Below are 21,547 nucleotides of genomic sequence, written 5' to 3' on the forward strand. Positions count from 1 at the left end.
CAGTCCACAGCAAGCTGTGCCATAGCATCAGGCTTTTGCCTAATTAAATAATACTTTGATATTTTCAATAAGCCAAGAAGATAACATGGTATTTTTGAGAATGCCTAAGAGAATGAAAGTCCCATGACCCTTTTAGAATCAGTGACTAATGAATGGCTATTTTCCTAGTGACAACACTTGGCATGAGGTTAAGTCATTTGGTTATATTTTTGCATGTGCTCTATTGCATAAAAGTACATTGTACAGGCCCCTGGTGCTGTGAAATTTATTCCATCAGCACACAGGTTGACCAGACAGATGCTTTAGGCATACTAAGAAGATTTCTTTAAGTATCATTACATGACCTACCTCCAATTTGCATGCAGCCCAGTTGCCGAGGACCCAGCTGTAGCAGGGCGTCACTGGGCAGGTTTTCTGCTGGGTAAGCTCTGTGGGGCATGGCCGTCCTTCTCCTTGGGTTGGCATAATGATAAATCGAGTCCGGCTCATTCGACCTAAAAGGATAAGGAAGGTGTTAGCTTTTTGTTTACAGGCTGGCTTAGAAAGGGAATTAAAAGACAGAATGTTGCCTTCCATACATAAGTCTTCATTAAAATATACTGAACTTTGTCATGTCTGGCTCTCAGTTTTTCTGCTATTTTAATTTAGGTTCCTATGGGCATGCAGGGTCTATAAAGTCTGCATAATGATTAAGGTTCTGTAGTTCTGTCTGCCTTCTACTTCTTTAGTTTTTCTAACTCCAAACTATATTGTTGCCCAAATAGACTGATCCTATAAACATTGGTGGAATGTTAATTAATTCAACAAATATTTATTAAGCTCCAGTATGATCCAGGCATCCTGCTATGGGCCAGGGATACAGTGATGAAATTGATGTAGCTTCTGCCCTTTTAGACCTTGTACTTTAGGCCAAGATTAGAAATATTAAAAATAGAGTTGCATCTTTCTTGTTAGGTTCTAAATTAGCAGGTAGGGTAAAAATTTGCACACAACTCAAATTACCTTAGAAAATTCCTTAGGAAGGTGCCACCCCAAGATCTTCAGAGTATCTCTCAATTAATTCAACATGGATAATTTTCCTACAGTTTAGAGCCAAATTCTTTTTTAACTGAGTACAAGATTAAGTTGTTGGCTTGTGTCAAGGAGGCATGATGTTTGAAAAATATGTTCAAATACTGGTATTTCATTTCATAAAAAAAGAAAATTGGTTAATGGGAACAGCCAAGAAAGAGCAGGGCTCCCATGTCATTTTAAGGGCACTTATGGGCATCAGGTCATAAGTCTGTTGAAGGGGAAGAGTGGACAGAATGTAAATGTCTGTGTTTTTCTCTGGCTCTTTCCCGACGCACTCCTGTCCTTACTCTTCTTTGTTGATGAGGTACTATTGTGTGGATAGTTATCTGTGACTATGATGTCCTTCCACTGTTGTTATAAAGTTAACTGTGTAATTGTATTTGTGATAAACAACAACAACAACAACAAAAAACCCCAGGGTTCTCTGAGAGAATGTTATGGGGATATATGCCAGTCTGGGAAGGAATCAGAGAACATTTCCATGAGCAGCTGACCTTTAAGTAGAAATCTGAAGGAGTCAGCCAGACAGGATATACAGAAAGTGTCTCATGATGAAGAAAGGGCATGTGAAGAAGTCATGAGATGCAAAGTAGCAAAACCTGTCTGAAGAACTGACAGAAAGCCAAACTGGCTGGAACAGGGGAAACCAGAAGAAGAATAGGTTGAGCCAATGCTATTAAGGCTATTTAAATGGGATCTTTTAGTCAATACCAAAGATTCTAGAATTATAGGTTAAGAAAAAGGGAAAACTAGGGGGTGCCTGGGTGGCTCAGTCCATAGAGCATCTGACTGTGACTTCAGCTCAGGCCCTGAGAGCCATCCAGCTTCGGGCTTCATGCTAAGCTGCTTAAGATTTTCTCTCTCTCCTCCTCCACCCCTCCCTTTCTAAAATAATAATAATAATAATAATAATAATAATAATAATAATAATAAAATGGAAAGCGAGTGATGACTTCAACACAGAATTCACTTGAAAGCCCTGGGTAGGAATAATTCTCAGATGCCCTCAAGTTTGGGGACAAGTAAGAGTGACTCACCTTTCAGTGGACTAGACCTCTTACTGGCCACCAGAATATTATTGATTTTGTAGTAAACCAATTTGGTCTGAGAAGACCTTTTGAAGAAAACTAGGAAGTTCTAATCACTGTATTCTCTATGCCTTCAGGCTTCGGCTTCTGTCCTTAACATGGTATTTCATACACATTAAGTGCTAACTGAATATTTGTACAATTCATATTTTCATAAATTATCTATGTGGTATTTGGTACCTGAAAATGTGTGATGATATGTCAACACAATTGTTGACCAGGTACCATATACAAGGCACTATTCTAAATACTTATATAGTGAAGAATCATAACAACCCTCAAGGAAAATTCTATTTCCCATATTGTGGATAAGGAAAATGAGGTAGAGTTTCAGTCAGATGTCTAAGGTCAAAAAACTAGTAAGCTGCAGAACAGGATTCAAACCCAGGAAGTTTTGCTCCAGAGGTTACTGTATTAGCCCTGAGTTGAGAGAGCAAGGAGAACTACTTACCACTGCCTTTTATGCAAAAGATAAAAGGAACTTTGGATGACAGTAAACCTTGAGTCAACAATAACCTGTGCTTGGTGAATAACAGAATCTACCCATTCTTCTTGGGTGCTGAGTTCCTATGTAGAATGCATTTTTGAAATGATGTTCTACCCAGCATCACTCAAATCAAGTAATACCATTTGGACATCATTTGTATGAAATGTTGTCTCTACTTGGTGAATACATTTGGTATTTTACATTAATTCTTGCTTAAATACTCTTCAGTTTTATAATAATCTTTACGTGTATTCTCTTGACCTAAATGCCTACTACCCTAAGTGTCATTATAATTCCATTCTGTTCTATAAATCGTTGTAAGAATAATAACAATGCAGTGTTGCCTTTATCACAGCTAAAAAAGGCTCTATTTCATTTTAACCAAATAATTTCAAGTTTGTTCTTGAATTGATGACATACAGATGGCCATTACTTTAGAACCGTTTCATTTATTTCTATTAAAGTGATATACCTTTTGCTGGGCATAGAGGTATGTGTGTGTGGGGGGGGGGGCGGGGGGACCTAAAGTATTCAACAGAAAAAAAAAATGATGCTTTTACTTTCTGAAATAATCAAGTCTTAAAACCATTCATTGTAAGCCCAGCCGTATGATTTCTCTGCCTTTTGTTATCCTAATGGAAAAATAATATTTTCAAACAGTGCCAGTTACTACCAAGAACATTTTAAAATCAAAGAGCATATAATAATCCTACATTTTGAAGTATACTGTCATGTTTAAATGGCGAGTATTAAAGTTCAATGAGAAAAAATATTGCTAATGAAAGCATGAGTGTGTAAAACGTTTCTGTGGGTACTTGATATCTTTCATTAAGTTTCTTTTTTAAGTCAGGGATTTGGGTTGTATAAATTAAATAATCAGAGAAATTGCCCCTCAAATTAGGCACTCTTTCACACATCCTGAAGTTTTAAGTGTTAAATTTAGCTGCATGGAATACAGACAGTATCAACAAGGAGGCCTGCCGTCTCCAGTGGTGGTAGTCTAAACTTGCCTGGGATTCCAAACATCAGAATGGATGGAATATTCAATTAAGCAACATCTCTCAACACTGTTTGTTCCAAAAGGAACCCTAAAATGAAACTCTTGAAGAAATGGTTTTGGTGATAGTGAATTTTCATGTGGGGCGGGGGGGGGAGTGAAAATGTGGCCAAATTAAAGACGTTTAAAGTTACGATGTGATAGAGTATATAAGAGAAAGAGAATTTTAAAATAGTGGATGTATGGTGAAAAGAAACCTGGACTTAGCATCAAAATTCTCCAGTTGGAAACAGTTCTCTCAAATTAACAGCTTGTAAATGATGTGAGCGCATGGAAGTATTTTAACTCCTCTGAGCATGAATTTCCTCTTCTGTAAAATATACAAAAAGTCCTTATTATCTGAGGATAACTCATGCTGAGGAAAATGCCACTTAAAAATGCATCTGTTTAAATAGGAATCAAATTATTTTTAATAAATAATAAAAGTCTAAATGGGACTTTTTCTGGAACTGAAAAGTATGCAAGTAGTTTTATTTGATCTACTGTCAACTACCGTGTAGATGATGATGGCGACCCTGCAATCATTATGAGGACAAATGATAAATCAGCTACTGATACTTCTTATATAATGTGGTGATTACCCTATAAAAGGTGCATTGTTTCATGACTGGCTTTTGCAGTTTGACCATCATAATCTTTGGCTTTCACCTCACTTTTCACCAATTTTCTCAAGAACTCCCGTTTATCTTTGGTGTACGGACTATTGCATTTTGTATCCCTTTGTTCTGGGTACATACTCTGTTTTCAGCTAGAGACTGGCCAATGAATACTCTGATGCAGTGACACAACATGTGTCAGTGGAGAAAGGTCATTGGTTGGAGGATGGCTTCATAAATAAATGGTCAGTTCGTTCATGAATATTTTGATATTATAAAGGGACTGGCTTCCTTCAGAACTCACAATTATGCTGATTCAGGTGAAAAATACTGAGATGATGAAGATTCCTTAGAGTCATCTCATGTTGGTTGTATCAATCAAAAAATATCATATAAGCCACCTTAACAATGTATCAGAAATAGAGTAGGTGGTTGTTGAAACTTCTTTTTTTAACCATCTGTTTTAACAACCCCTATTTCATATCCATTCCTAGAATTGGCCCTGGCTGCTTCTACCTGTATTCTATGGGGATTATAATATGAAATGCATATAACTATGAAACTCCTAATGATTCAGCCTGGTCCCAACTCACTAAACCCCTTCCACTCTAGCTTGGATTCCTTCTGCCCTCAGAGTAAGAGTGAAGGTCGCTACTGTGCATATCTTGATGCTTCAAATCTGAAAATGGGGCAATTTTCTTGGACACTCTGTTGCACTCCTCTTGTTTGGGTCTATGTTCTTAAATAGTATTAGACATGGGACTTGGAATCTATTTGGAACCTGAATTCAATAGTAACTATAGACAGGATGCTTCATGAGCAGTACCAAGGAGATGTAGAAATAGAAATGGACTCTCTATTCATCTACTCTTCAAACTATAAAAGAGAGAAAAGCACTGCCTTATAAAATATGTTTTCAATTTAATAAAGACCCAAATTACAGTAGGGTAAGTTTGCTAGGAATTCTCTCTGAGCCTTTTCCTCTCCTCTGAGGAATTTTGGGAACTCATTAAGAGCAACAGTGAGATTGGGCCTACACTTAAATTGGCAATAATTACTTGCAACAAAGGAAAATGAATTACATGGTAAGAACTCCAGAAAAAAAAAGCAACAAGGAGGCATATGAGTTGTAACACACACGTGCGCGCGCGCGCGCGCACACACACACACACACACACACACACACACACACACACAGAGGCCTATATTGGAATCTGCATATAGATTTAAAGCATATGAGACCAGATTACACTCCCATTGAACTCAGCAGTCTTCAGACTTTACTCTGAGGCTCCACTGACAAAGTGGATGTGGAAAATTAAAGCAGTAAAAAGCTCTCAAAACTATTCAAATATTTCTCAATTTCTATATTCATAAAAGGAAATGGAGTCAAATGCAATGGTTCTCTGACCATACTTTCAGGTACGAGGAGTCAGCCACCATGTACCTTTACAGTGGCATGCTTTAAACAACAGTTCTTCTGTGTCCCTGATACATAGTCATTGGATTAACTGAAAATTATGGTTTTGATAGCAGCTCTGGACAGTTTGAATATGACCCAGACAAACAGTGCAAAGTATGTATGTAGGGGAAAGTAGAAAAGGAAATATAAGAATAATAGAGCAATAAAGAACATACCTGTTTAACCTTAAATAGTTCATTAGAGTATATGAGCAATTCATATGAACATGCCCATAAACCCTGATGCACTGTAGATGTGTAAATACAGTATTAGTGGTAGATAAAGTCACTTTGTGCATATGCCATGTTAGTTGAATATTAAGAGTGGTTTGATTTCCACCATGGAATTATTTCTTTTGAATAGGATTTGACTTTTCAAGGCATATGCACAATTGTTGGCAAGGTTGGTCTTCCAGAGCTGACAAGTAACTACAAGGGGCTGACCATGGATGGGGCTCAATGTCGCCAATCTCAAGTTGATGGTCATCCTTTCTGATATGCACCCAACAATTAGGGTACTGAGTACAATGTTTCCATTTTTAAGTATTTCCTCCTATGGATTTATTCTTAAGGTTTTGGTGCCTGCTACCTAAGGTTAGTAGTGGCTAATTCTAGCAGATGACAAAATAAATGAAAAAGAAGAAAGGGAATACTAAAAAACCTCATTAACAGCTGGTCATGCCAATCTATTAATAGTAATCACGTATGTCTCTGGCTAAGATAATTTATTGTATAACACCTTCTGTCATTACAAAAGTATCCTTTATTATGGAGGGAGGGACTAAATTACATAAGTGAATACAATCTTCTTTGATACAGAGATGATATAGAATATTCTTGCTTCATTCTTCTCCCTTCCTTATTCTGCTTGCTTTGCTCCCATTGCCCTGAGAACACCTGTTCTCCCCACTACCCTCAAATAAATCACTTCAACAAGAATCCCGATCTCAGACTCTGATTCAGACACAATTATTAATACTCTCAGTTCATAAGTTGAAGCTCAGAGAAGTTATATATATACAAAACTTTTTTTTTCTTCAAAATCACGCAGCTAGCACGATTGGAAAAAAGGTCTATTTTATTCCAAAAGCATGTGCTTTCCCAGGATCTCATCTGGTCCAAATCAGGTGTCAGATGCTACAGTGTAATTGTTAGGACACTTAGACAAGTCTGAGATGTGTACTTAGGCCTACCCTCTACAATAAATGTGCTACCTGCATTCATACATTTCATATTTTCCTTTAGTAAAAAGTAATTAAAATTATAGTATTAACACCTTCCACTCTGATAGCTCTTTATTTGCTTTTGAGTACTTGTCACTAAATTTCTGAAAGCAGTAGAAACTATATTATCTAAAATGTTCAGTTGATTTCATAGGGCTCTTTATACTGCCATCTACTACTTAATTCTCTTAACAAATATCACTTAGAGGCATATGGTTGGCTCATTTGGTAATGCATATGATTCCTGATGTCAGGGATGTGAGTTCAAGCCCCACAGGTGGTGTGAAGTTTACTTAAAAAGTTAAAACAAATATTGCTTAGATTTTTTTTATCCAAATTTAAGTGTAAATATTGTTTTAAATATACACTCTGGTGGACATGGATTTGGGGTCAAGGTTCTTTATTTTTTAAAAATTTTTTAATATTTACTTACTTTTGAGAGAGACAGAGACAGAGAGCAGAAGAGGAGCAGAGAGACAGGGAGACACAGAATCCAAAGCAGGCTCCAGGCTCTGAGCTGTGAGCATAGAGCCCGATATGGGGCTTGAACTCACAAGCTGTGAGATCATGATCTGAGCTGAAGCTGGATGCTTAACCAACTGGGCCACCCAGGCACCCAAAGGATCAGTGTTATTTTCTAATATAACAACATGAGTAAAAATGTTGGTCCCCATCTGAAACTTAAAGACTGATCTTCGGCCTATGTTTGGCATTGTTATAAATGGAAGATAAACAGTTCTGCATTCAGAGCTATGGTGCAAGGGTTTCCCCTACAGAGGGATTGCTTGGCCTATGTAGAAATTGCTTCAGGCACCCATGTACTTGTCATCCTAGAGAACGCTCAACTCAGGTAAGATAAAGATTCCAGAAGATTTTCACAGTAAAGCAGACTAGTCCAAGCCATGATCATCTATCTGGGAGTGAGGTATGCTAAGCCAGAACCACAGGTTTAGAGATCAAGAGAAGACCATGGTATCATGGATTGCAGTAGGCTTTCCAAGAATAGAAGATTAGGCACCTTTGGTATTGCTTGGCAATAAAGAGCTCTAGACTTCTCTGTTAATGCGTTCTAGCCATCTATCTTTAGTTCTACTCTCAATAATCACATTTCAGTCCCATTAAAAGCTAACAAAAGTTGATGGACCACTGTAAGAACTTACATACAGCAGAAATACCCCAATAAGAAGTTCCCCAGGTGACACAAGAAGAGAAGGGCAGAGAGAGTGATTTTAGCCATCCTGCAGCTACTCTGTCTGTTAGAGTCACACACTTCCTGTCAGTAATATTAGCTCCCTGCAGCTATATTCCAATTAGACAAACCAGATAATATGCAACAATGTTGATTATGAAACCAGTAAATATTTACGAGGCTGAAAATTCAGAGGGACTTCTTAAAGCCCTTGCTGCCCCTTTGTGTTCTTTAAAATTTTTTTTAATGTTCATTTATTTTTGAGAGAGACACAGAGCATGAGCAGGGGAGACATAGAATCCGAAGCAGGCTTCAGGTTCTCAGCTGTCAGCACAGAGCCCAACGTGTGGCTCAAACCCACAGACTGTGAGATCATGACCTGAGCCAAAGTCAGACGCTTAAGCAACTGAGCCACCCAGGTGCCCCTGCCCTTTGTGTTCTAATCTGAGATCCATTTCCTCTGCTTATTTTTAAATATATGTATATATTAGGAGAATTTTTATAAAGTGATATAGCACCCAACACAGGGCCATATACACAACGTGAACATTTACAAGTACGGTGTCAGAGGCAAAGGGGCAAAACGGGGCTTTGGAGACACCTGAACATGGGTTCAAATCTTTCCTCCATAACAAGCTGCATGACCTTGAGCAGATTATTTAACTGCTTATCACCTCACCTGTAAAGTTATACCTGTCCTTTATAGTACTGTTGTAAAGTTACGAAAACACTCCTGGCTCTAGTAGTTGTGCCACTGAACAATACATGTTAAAAATGAAATGTTCTAACATTTCATCGATTTACAGATAAATAGTATAAGTTATGCAAAGACTAGTTCAAAGTCCTCTGACTTGCCATTAGAAGACCCAACTTGAAAACCTAGATCTTCTGGTTTCTTGTCTGGTCTTTGGTTTTCCCCATTCTATAATTTTATAATTTAGCTTATTATCCTCTTGTCATAGGAACTAATTACTTGATATAATTTTCAATTGTTATAGCAATTGGACTGTGCCTGCTCAAGGATACCACACTGATCACGTATTATACAGATACTAAAAATGAAGGTTACCAGCTTACCTTTGCTTAAAAGAAAAAAAAATGCTGGAAATCACAAAGTTGTGGTACTTTGGAGTTAACACAAAATTATCATTTTTTCATTATAGGGAAGAGTTGACAGAAAAATTATGTGCCGTTTGGGAGATACAAAGTCAGGCTGGATTACATAAAATAGAAAATATAAACTCATATACATTGAATTAAAAATATGAAATAGGAAAAAATCAGTTTGAGATTAATAATACTCTTAGAATGTTATCGGTTAAATAATAAATAATTCATGAAATGCTAAATTTAGGGAGTTCTACATTCCACTGAACTGATGAAAATTCAACAAAGAACATGACTAATCCAAATATTAAGCTATTCTATTACAAGCTTTGATCTTTGAAATCTACCTAAAAAGATCCCTTAGTGGAAGCTTAGAATCAGTCTCTGTCTAAGGTGAAATAAATTGGATTCGAACTGTTCTGACCTTGAAATCTTTAACACAATTAGAAAGTATATGCCAAGCATCAGGTGTACATTAAAGAGGTAATGCAGACACTTGGAAAAGAGAGAAAGAGCTCATTTGAAAATCTCTCCCCAGATCAATGTAGTTCTGCGGGTTTGACAGCGAAGTGTGGCTCACGGGGAAGCATCTAGGACATCTAGCACACCAGCATTTGCCTGGCAGCCAGCGAATTCAGAAACTGAGACAACTGTGTGAACTTCTGATAAAGCAGTCAGCCAAGAGCCACAGGTGCTGGAGTCAGACTCCCATGCAACTTGCTTGCCCACTTTAATGTGACTAAATAAACTATCTCCTCTCGTGACTTGTGCCCTATTGCCACCACCAGTTGGAAAAAAGGAAAGAGGCTAACAAAAGACAGCTACTGGTGTGCTGTCTCAGAAGAGACAAGGCACAGATGCTTTTCAATGATAGTTTCCAACCTCTTCAGCTCCAGAAGAGCTTATTGCTTATTGCTCTTAGGCTGTGCTGTGCGAGGATCAAGGCATGATCTAAATACACGATTCTCTCATTTTGGAAACACTTACTCTCTGCTTGTGGCAGGGGTGGGTGATGATCAGGGAACAGTGGTGCCCTAAGTAAAATCAGGGAGAAGTTTGGGGGCTGAGGGGTATAATGCAACCACAAAGGCAGTCTCAGCACCATCCTGAGGGTGGGTGCTTAAAAATTCAAGGGCCATGTATCCTAGTCTTCTTCGTACTGTTCAATTTATTTATTTATTTATTTATTTTTAAGATTGAAATCAGGCACAAATTAGAAAAATGCTTATTTTTAGGTTTTTGTTTGTGGGTCCTGACATCGAGGCTGGAAAATAACAGGTAGTCAAAAAATGCTTGTGAAATTGAAGAGCAGCCTACTAAAGAAAATACCAGTTATAAGAGCTATGGCACCTTGTCATTCAATTTTGACATAGATATTGGCTCTTCAGTGGCCTTTCTTCCCTCATCCCTCACTCCCTTGCATCCATCACATGATCTGTTTTGATTTCATCATTGGTTTCATCCTAACCATCTGTTATTTTTGTGTTTATTTCCTTGTTTACTTGCTGTGTGTCTTGTTATCGCCATCCAATTTTTCACTGGATTCAGTGAGACTTTGAATGTCAGGGGTCTTTGCCTGGGATCTTATGTGTCCCATACACAGTGTAGCTTCAGCTTTTGGGAGAATGCCTGAAGCTCAGAAAGCATCCAGTGAGTATATACGTAAATCATAGGAATACACTTCTACAGTCCTGCCTTCAAGAACAGACATCTAAATAGCATGGTCACCATATAATTTATTTTTCACATTGTCACTGTTGACAATGAAAGAGGACACTGTTAAGTGCCAGGATAATAGGTATAAACTTTACAAATCCTTGTTGAATACATAAAGGAACAATGGGATACATTCATATTTAGATCACTGGAGGGTTTGACAGATATCAGGATTATGGAATAATTTTTTTAAAGGTATTATTACATCTGACAATTCAGGAGATCAAGACATCTAAAGGTCAAGAAAGGATTTCCAAGAAGTCATGCTAATGGAGTTTTAGAAACTACCTAGTGGTGATTTGTAACCAGTGCTATATTGAATGTCAATGGATACTATTTAGATGACTTCCAAGTGCTTTATGCAAGTTGATTTCTGCCAAGTAGTTAACATTCCTTCCCTAATCCCACTGGTACCTTAGTTCACACAATTACTTCCTTAGGAAACCTTTGATTGTTTCTCTTTGTTTATTATTCTCTGGCTTAGAAAAGGTGAATTTAAGTTCAAACTCTAATAGCCTAGAATTCTCCAATAGTGGGATTCAGATTTGGAAATGTTTTTTCATTTGTTTGTTTTTGTCTTCCTAATAGACAACCAGGGTCTGGGGAGTCCACAGCACTAACAGAACTGCTTGAAAAATTAAAGTAATACTTTAATGTTAAACTTACAAATAGGGGTCTTATTTGTCAAGGTAGTATATTAGCACGACACGGAGATCTGTCATGTTTCACTGACTTGGTACAGTGGCAGAATTAGGACTGCCAGGCAAAAATAATAATGAACGGATCTGATTCCTTTGCATTGAATACGTTCTAAGGTAATGTACCTAAGACATATGCATTTAGTTAGAGGGCCAGGAAACCAGCCACTGGCAGGGGTTGGCTGCCTTTGGGCTTGTGATCCAGTCTGCAGGCTCTTCCACTTCCAGCTTTCTTCTATGATCCAGAGCCACCTGGGCAATGACAGATATTAACTGAAATTCCTCCGATGTGCCACCTATTGTGCTCATAGGAACTGAGGGGATTCACACATGAAGAACCCAAAAGGCATTTGGCCCCTCAGACATGCAGACATTGCAAGTGATTTGACGCATGCAAGTTAAGAGTAGTAGGAGGCAGTAGTGCAGTGATGGTAAGATGCTCCACACTCAGGGATGTGACTGAAATACTGTATTAGAGCATAGAGAGCCTATGCACTGGTGGAGGGTGATGGGACTAGAGAGGCAGGCACAGGTGAGATCCCACAGGTCTTTGTGGACCATGCTTGCAATATAGGACCTCATCCTTTCTCTACTTTTCCATGCTACCCTTTACCACCTTAAGAGTCACACCTCCCAGAGACCCATGAGGACAAGACTGCAGTGTTTATAGCAGTAGAATAACCAGGCTGAGTCACTGCTGGACAGAGGAGCAACCAGTTGTTCTGACTAAATGCATCATTAATGTGAAAAACATCTCTCATTTGTATGTCTTCAGCGAACTCATCAACATACAATATTACCTATTTGCTTGTTTACTGTCTCTTGTCGCTCAGTTGCATTGTAAACTCCATGAGAAGAGGGCAAGTATCTACCTCCCCCCAGTGCTGCAATCCCCAGCACAGTGAACCAGAACTGGCACATGGGTATTTGTTTAATGAATAAATTACTCTTAAGTCAATAGGAAAACAATTGTTGAAATTTGCATTTTTTGAGAGAGAAAGTGCACGCGTGCACACACACCGACCCACCTACGCATGTGAGTGGGGGAGGGGCAGAGAAAGGGAGATCTAGAATCTGAAGCAGGCTCCGGACTCTGAGCTGTTAGCACAGAGCCCGATGCCGGGCTTGAACTCACAGACTACGAGATCATGACGTGAGCTGAAGTTGGACACTTAACTGACTGAGCCACTCAGGCACCCCAGGTGCAGATTCCACACCCATTGCAAAGTCTGATGTGGGGCTTGATCTCACAACCCTTGAGATCATGACCTGAGCCTAAATCAAGAGTCAGCTGCTTAAGAAACTGAGTCATGCAGGCATCCCTCAAATTTGCAATTAAAAAAAATTTTTTAAAGTATTTATTTTTGAAAGAGAGACAGAGCATGAGCAGGGGAGGGGCAGAGACAGAGGGGAGACACAGAATCCGAAGCAGGCTCCAGGCTCCAAGCTGTCAGCACAGAACCTGACATGAGGCTAGAACCCATGAACTATGAGATCATGACCTGAGCTGAAGTCGGACACTCAACAGACTGAGCCACCCAGGCACCCCACAAATTTGCAATTTTAAAATACACTTATGCTATGACCATAATGTGATTTTGAATGGGGCAAAAGGATGAGAAGTGAAATTGGGAGACAGAGTGACTAAGTCTATACGATAATCCTTAAAAGATCCTAAGTAGTGTCTGATGACCCTCTCTACTCTTGGCAGCTAAGAAGATGGAGACAGAAATTAACATAAATAAACACCTATTATGTGTCAACTACTATGTTAGGTGTTCATATACTTCATATCATTTAATTCTCAAACCAAAAATACCTCCAGCGTGCATAAATTCCATTTTATAGATAAAGAAGCTGAGATTCAGAAAGATTAAGTAATCTGCCTAAATAGCTGCAATTTGAACCTAGATTTACCCAACTTTCAAGTGGATGCCCAGTTGGAAACTACACCATGCAGCTGATCAGAATATTTGAGGAAAAGCAGGTCAGTTACTGAAATCTTGGGTTTAAGATTTGCCATTTGCTTTCCTGAGGTTCTTTACAGGCTCTCAACTGTGCGGAAAATGGCATGTTATTATTGGGCATTTGGACTCCCGCGTTTTCATTGTGCGTGATGCTCTTTGCAGAAGTAGTTTTCAATTTCCTTAGTCACATTTTCCTAATACAAATCCCAGCTACTGTTTTTTGCTCTACCCTCTCCAAAATCTGACAGCTCAGTTTACAGATGAGCCCCTTTTCCAGGCTGCACCCTGCCAGTTACTCAGACAATCCCAACCGAGGCAGAGAATTATCGGCAACGCCAGCACACTCATTTCAGAGTAGCTCAGAAATTAGCCTATATACTACTGCCAGTGGGCCAGTCACAGAACTTCTAGGAATCTGTTCCCAAGTATTTCTGTTTGACAGTCAGATGCAGGTCTTGGTGTACCCTCCTCCCATCTTGATTCCATGATTCCTGCAACTTGCAATTCTTCCCTTCATCTCCTCTGCTTAGTGCCTAATCATACAACAAGATTTTCCCCTAGGACCCTAGTCTAATTTTCTGACGTTTACCTTGTGAGAACTTAAAATTCTTTTTCAGGATCAGAGTCCTATCCTAAACCACAGGTTTGTGCTTTCCCATTATGCTCTTGTTGTGCTCTCTTCCATGGACAATGTCTTGGTCCCTACTTTGGCCCAGTGCTGGTGTGCCCTCTATATAGCCATTTGTCTAGCTCCTGAGTATCAGTTGCCCTTCAATCCTTGCCATTGTATATCATTTGCTCACTGGCATCCTGGGAACTTGTGGTCATGATTTCTATCTGTTCACCACAGATGTATACTCCTTTTTCTCTATAGCATAACACTGTTGCTAAGAATTACTGGCCATCTAGAGAATACATTTGCTGCTCAACCATCTTGCACTGAACTGGAAACATGGGACTAAATTTTATATAATATAGATGATGGAAGGATGTATGCTACTTCCAAACTGGCTCATAAAAACCTGCACAGAGCCAACTGGATGGCACCATTCGGCTAATATTGGTTGTATTAAAGTGGTAGATTCTCCATCAACCTGTGTCCTTGATTGACTTTTTAAAGTGCAAGCAACACCTCCTTTTATGTGAGTGGCAAATTAGTCTCCAGTCAGGATATTAAGAGACTGTGATTTGGGGGTTTGCCCAACACAGGAGTCAGCTATACTTACATAGTACATAGTTCTTCCAAAAACCAGGGAGGCCAACATTTTTTTGGGTTGGTTGAGCTTATGACCTTCTGAATGAACACTGTCCCACTGGTCTAGCAGCTTCTCTGGTGTCTGCCACTGTTACCAAGTCAGTTTTGCAACCTCTGCCTAGAAGTAAAGGACTCATACAAGACCAAGTCCTATATCTCTTCCCCTCTGGGTCAGGCTCATGTTGCCTCCAACTGGTCAACATGCCTTATGATCATTTGTCAATTTATGGCGTACAGAAAGGCATTTATTTTTTTCCTTTTTTTTAAGTTTATTTATTTGTTTTGAGTGGAGGGGGGAGAGATATGCAGACAGAGATGCAGAGAGACAATCCCAAGCAGGCTCCACACTGTCAGCATAGAGCTCGATGCAGGGCTCAATCTCACAAACCATGAGATCATGACCTGAGCCGAAATTAAGAGTCAGACGCTTAACTGACTGAGCCACCCAGGTACCCCCAGAAAGACATTTAAAAACAAAACTGTCTGGGTGTGCCTGGGTGGCTCAGTGGGTTGAGCATCAACTTTGGCTCAGGTCATGATCTTGCAGTTCATGGTTTAGAGCCTGGTATCAGGCTCTGTGCTGACAGCTCAGAGTCTAGAGCCTGCTTCAGATTCTGTGTCTCCCTCTCTCTCTGTCCCTCCCTTACTCGTGCTCTGTCTCTCTCTCAAAAATAAAAACATTAAAAAATTTTTTTAAAAGCCAAACTGTTTACTGGAAACAAACATAGGGAAACCAAGTACCTCCATGGCCACAAGTCTTTGAACATTCTGTCCAAGCTGTCCACCCTGAGAGCTGACAGTTGACTACACATTCCACCAGGCAGTGAATGCTCATTCTCTGGGGCTTCTCCAAGTTACGCTGTAGATGGAAATAAAGTATGATTTTATTGAAGAATCATATCATTGTCAAAATAAATCACTATCCTTTCATGGGAAAGACTATTCTATGCCCTTTATGCTACAATAATAATCTTTCTACATCTTTGCAGGGAAAAATATCCTCTCATAGAAATTGGTGGGAGTCACAGAAAATGGTTGTCCTTACATCACAAATGAGAAATATATTGGCCCAAATTTATTTTTATGAGATCCACAACTCTAGAATAGACCTGCAATTAGTGTTCTGGGAGAGTAGGCAGTTAGATGCCACAGAAATCTGTCCTTGCTTAGCAAACACAGAATCAGGAGGATGCCTCAGTTTTAAATTCAGGTACCTTGCACTTCTGGATGGGTCAACAGCACATAGAGAGCTCAAAATTAACAGCTATCTAGGCTAAAAAAATAATAAGGATAAAAACAAAATCAACAACTATGCTCATTAAAAAGATCAGTTAGGTTGAAAACATAACCAAACTCTTAATCATGGGAAAAGTTGGTGCTTTGGTTTATTTCTTTCTTGTCGTCTCTGAAACCAGCATCTAGGCAAAATCTATTGCTTTTTGTAATGGCCAAGCTAGAAGAGATCTTAGTGAGAGAATAAATCATCTAAGAAACACTGAAAGAATAATGAAAAATTCCACTACAGAAATCATACACCATGTGCTTATTTAGGAAAACTCTGACATTGAACTCATGTTAAATGTTAGCAATGTCCACACCAAATTAAAATTAATGATTTTAGCATGATTACGTGCTGCATGGGCAAAAGAGAAATTACCATATAGGATCGATGATCCATTTGAGATGCATGGATATTCCAGATAGGTTAATAGTTTGGGACTTCTTTAATATTCTTTAAATATTTGTTTAACGTACGGTATTTGGAAACTGGTTTTTCTATTAATGAATAGTTCAGAACTTACTTTGTATCAAAAGAAAAAAATTATTACACATACCAAATGTAACATTTTCAACTTATTTGGAGTTGCTGCAGATTGGCCATTTATTTTTCCTGCAGACTTCTACAGAGGCAGATTCAATGAAATGTTAAAATAAATCGCTGACACATGGTGGACAGAACTTTGCCCCATATTGGCCAGTTTTACAGTTTCACCAAATGGGATGTTCATCAGATGGCCTGGTCTCAAAGTTGTTGTGTGTCTATGGCTATACTGTTAGTTAAGAGAGCCATGTTTTAATACTTGATAGGATAATACTTAAGTCAGGACAGGTGAGCAAAGTTTGGTTTTGATTCTAATTTCACTTGTGGACTCCACGTATCTTAGGAGAAATGGTACCAATTTCCATTAGCCAATTTGTGAGGGAAGCTTCTGTGGAAATATGAGTTCACTGACCCTGTATTTTCAATTTCCAAAGTTTGGAATTTTCAATTCTAAAAACTATGTTGGTGATTCTTCTAGTGTGACAGCATATGGTCATTCTTATTTCTATTAAACTGTCCCCATAGTGATTTTCACTTTGACGTTGGGGAGGAAATGCAACTTACTTGCAACAGCTTTGACTACAGCGTTTGTCCAAACTATACAGTTCATCACAGGAAAAAAAGGAACAGTAACATCATTACAAAAATTCAGAACTCACTAACTGGCACTTTGTAGGGAGGCATTTTAACTTAGATTGAGAAGAAAAGTACAACTGTGCTATTTATCTAGCAAGGCTTTGCTAAGCAAATTAGGAGTATATTCTAATAGCAAGTGTCAGTGTTCGTCTTATGTGCAAGGCACAGTGTTTATCATACATGCAAATGAATCACCTGCCTAACACAGAATCATATCTAAATATTATAGTCACCTGATAATGAATAGTTTGTTAGCATGTACATACATATAAGTTCTGGAAGTAATACAAATAATTGTTTAATCGACCCATTTCCTCAGTGCAAAATAACCTTTCCTGGTCATTTTGACTAAGTTCAAACTAGTGAGGTATAACTGTGCTACACCAGTTACAACTGAGCCCTAGTTTGGCAAGAAGGAATCAGAGTTTGTCATTTATACCAAGCGTCAAGACGGTAGACTAATATTACAAACAAACAAACAAACAAACAAACAACAACAACAACAAAACAAACCAAAACCAAAACCAACAAAAAATCCAAAGCCCCTAGCATGAGATACAAATACAAACCAATTACCTGCTCACACTGGTCCACACCAACTGGCTTGCCATCGCTGCGTACACAGCTCAGAAGGCGGGTCCTGATACCTTGTCCGCAGGTAGCATTTTCATTCAGCTGGCATGTGCTCCACTCTACAGGTATAGGATCACCACACTGAGTTTCAGAATTATGGTCATGTGAGCAAAATACAACAAACCTTTGATTATTTGCATTGGTGAGGCAGGATAGCATATATATAATCCTAAAATAACTTCCAGGTGGCTTCACAAAGCACCATGCAATTCTTTTACAGCAAAACAAGTAAACAACCAAATCAAAGTGAGTTACCTTCCTAAGTTTGCTTTCTAAAAGTAAAAAGACAGATGGTTTGTTGGAGACCGTGTCACTGTTGTGCTGAAGAGGAAAGGAAAGACACCAACAAGGATGGTAAAGGAAAACTAGTTTCGAATCATCTGTTTGCTGGGGGATAACTCATAGAAAAGGAACCCAGAGATGATGCTATTGCTTAATGTAACCCGAAACTATTTTCAAGGAACAAATCCAGTCATCTAAACCATTTGGTAAAGTTGGTACAGTGGAGCTTAAGTGTCTTAAGACACTTGCCTGAGAAAGGAAAGAGGTACCTCAGAACTACATGAATGTTACAGAAAATCTAATTTTTTTCAAATTATTGTCTCAGGAGAGAAGGTTTTATTTATTCATTCATTCATTTATTTAAATTTTTTTTTAAATTACTTTTGAGAGAGAGAGGCAGAGTGCAAGCAGCGGAGGGGCAGAGAGAGGGGGAGACACAGAATCCGAAGCAAGCTCCAGGCGCTGAGCTGTCAGCACAGAACCCAATGCAGGGCTCGAACCCACAAACTGTGAGATCATGACCTGAGCCGAAGTCAGATGCTCAACCGACTGAGCCACCCAGGTGTCCCCAGGAGAGAAGGTTTTAAAGATCTGGATAGTTGCATTGCAAACTAGACAACTGGGAGTCTGAATGAATTATGCCATAATTAATCTGATTCTTAAAAAAAACAAAAACAAAAACAAAAACAAAAACCAACTCTTACTTTTGGTGTGATTAGAAAGAATGGTCTTTGATGATATACATCAAGAACCTCTTTAAGGACACTTCCCATATTTGATAAATGACCTACGTATGAGTTTAATGGGAATAGTAAACCAATGCATAGTAAAATCAGTATTTTAAAGACATGCTCTCTCTTCCAGTAAAGCAAATTTCACTTATTTCTGAAAAATTACTATAAAAATCAAGGATCTGAAGCACCTTTAACTAAAGAGGGCAAATACATTAAGTCATCTTTCACCAATAAAGACAATCAGACTGCCCCACCCCACCCCCCAGAATTCATTATGAAGTTTTCTATGTGAGAAATATCATAGTGCCACCGTGACCTCAGTGGGGAATTTGTTTCAGAAGAGACTATTACTTTGCCTCGGCAGGCCTGTGGTGGTTTGGCTGTCAGTACTGAATTCAGTGCCGAGACTTAACATGGTTCCACATTTTGTGGCATTTTGCATGTCTGCTCCTTTTGGGAATGGCAGGCAGCAAATCAATGTAACTAAACAGTCTGTGGTATGAGACACAGGAGAATCCTGAGCAGTGGCTGAAAAATGAGGCGGAGGGATTCCCAGTGCCTCTAAAGTATCCCTGTCCACTCAGGACTACAATTTATCCTACTGAGACCCATTGAGCAAGTATACCACAAGCTTGAATTTCTTGAAATAAAAAAGGCCATGAAAGAGCTAAATTCTATGACAGCATGACTACGTTCTTCCCTAAGTGGTAAATTATCCCCTGCTGTGTATTTTTGTTATTGTGGTTATCATGGCTTAATTCAGCTCTTTTCTGAAACTTTGCCAAGTCTTTTGAAGCATCTCGGAATTTGGAGATTCCAGGTGGCCTTGCTGAAGCTACATGCCAAGTGCGGGCATTTCTTTCTGTGAAGGGACACTGGAAACGTCAAAGCCTCGGCCTTGCGTGCAATACACTCTCACATTCTACTGTCAGTCCTGAATCCCAAGAATGAAGACACACACGCACACGCACACACACACACACACATTCTCCCATTAGTCAATGTTCAGGGAAAATAGAATGGCTGTGGGTTTCAACCGTACCTGTTAGATTGTACTGGAACTGGAAGCAATTTTCATTGAGGAGGCAAGGCCGCACTTGCGAGTCTTCAGCACATGACCTTGAATTCAGTGAGGGTCTTAGCAGGTGGCGGGTTCTTCTCTGTGTTGAGTGGGGATCACAGGACTGTGAAAATCAAAGAGCAGACAGAGTCAGAATGGACCCATAGTTAGGTGGCAAATCATGTATGGTTATCTGTGTACATGTAAGCACTTGTGTAACAACTACAGGGAAGAGACAACTGAGAGTGTTAAATATAATACTGAGAAAATAAAACTATTTTGTAATTCACTATAAATTGGTATTTTGTTTGTTTTTTTGCACCTGACAACTCCTTTTCTAGGTTATGGTGAAGGCTACATTTCTGTCTTCCACGTGGAATTAGGCACATAGAGACTATTTTCTTCAATTAAACACACTCTGTACTCTCAAATAGCCTGCCACATAGCAAGAGATAAAATGCATTCTTGAATGTTTCAGTGGATGAGAAAAGGAAGACAATGTCCCCGTGCCCTCAGATAGCCCAACAGAAATAACCATGCAGAAAATCTTAATGAGAAAATAATTGTTAAGACCCTGGAACAGGTATATACAGAGAATTATAAAATCAAGATTGCCAATACACCAGAACTTCCCTCATATTTGGGAGGCTGTCTGATCCACAGGGGATGAGCCACTACACGTCATATTGCCCTTTAAACAAAATGAATGTAAAAATGTGACCTCCTGCGAATATCACTTTGCCCATGGGTCCTCTTACAGCCTCAAGTCATATAATGCCCTTGAGTCAGTAAACCCACCTGCCACATTTCATCCAACTTTTCTAGCCATGGTGAACCTTCAAGTTCCACCTACTGGAATCATCTTTCAACTGTCTAAAATCCTATCCTTTCCCTTCAGAACACTAATCAAGGCTTCATCATTGATACTTTTCAATAAAGATAAATTATTTTCCTCCTCCCTGAGCAAATTTCCCCCCATGCTCAGGAATTACTCTATAGGATTTGTCTCTGAACATATATACATACACATATACTTCTATACTATACCTGCCCTTATAATAATGCCATGATTTCTTTATTCCCTTGGCTCCTTCCTTTCTTTATAAACTGCTTGAAGCCATGACACATTATGGTTTCTACTTCCCATATCAATCTCTAAAAATCTTGTTCAATAAATACCATTAAATATGGTCACAACGACACAATTCAAACCCCCAAATCTGAAGAGGCATATAGATGCCTAAACCACAAGAGAAATAAAAGTCTCTGAATTAAGGTTACCAAATCATCATTTCTATATTGGATGTTTTATTTATTTTTATTCCTTTTACTTTTTCAGATATTATAGCAAGAACTCAACCTATAAACTGAATCTTGGCTATTAATCAAAATGATAAGGTTGGATTACACTGAAGTATGCAGAAAAATGATACAAAATTTTATTTTTACTTATTTTTAAATT

At 38.8% G+C, this 21,547-nt stretch overlaps 1 protein-coding gene across 1 annotated transcript in view; it reads right to left on the minus strand.

The window, feature by feature from the left end:
* The window catches only part of THSD7B (thrombospondin type 1 domain containing 7B), an 860,293-nt gene that overhangs the window by 23,366 nt on the left and 815,380 nt on the right, over nt 1-21,547 (minus strand). The window contains exons 18-21 of the mRNA XM_060626021.3: nt 20,068-20,209; nt 17,953-18,068; nt 15,660-15,777; nt 349-494 (exon numbers count right to left, since the gene is read on the minus strand). Of these exons, the coding sequence (XP_060482004.3) occupies nt 349-494; nt 15,660-15,777; nt 17,953-18,068; nt 20,068-20,209 (522 nt within the window). The remainder of the gene's footprint in view (nt 1-348; nt 495-15,659; nt 15,778-17,952; nt 18,069-20,067; nt 20,210-21,547) is intronic.

This window comes from Panthera onca, chromosome C1 (genome assembly GCF_046562875.1).
Source record: "Panthera onca isolate mPanOnc1 chromosome C1, mPanOnc1 haplotype 2, whole genome shotgun sequence".
Taxonomy (NCBI): domain Eukaryota; kingdom Metazoa; phylum Chordata; class Mammalia; order Carnivora; family Felidae; genus Panthera; species Panthera onca.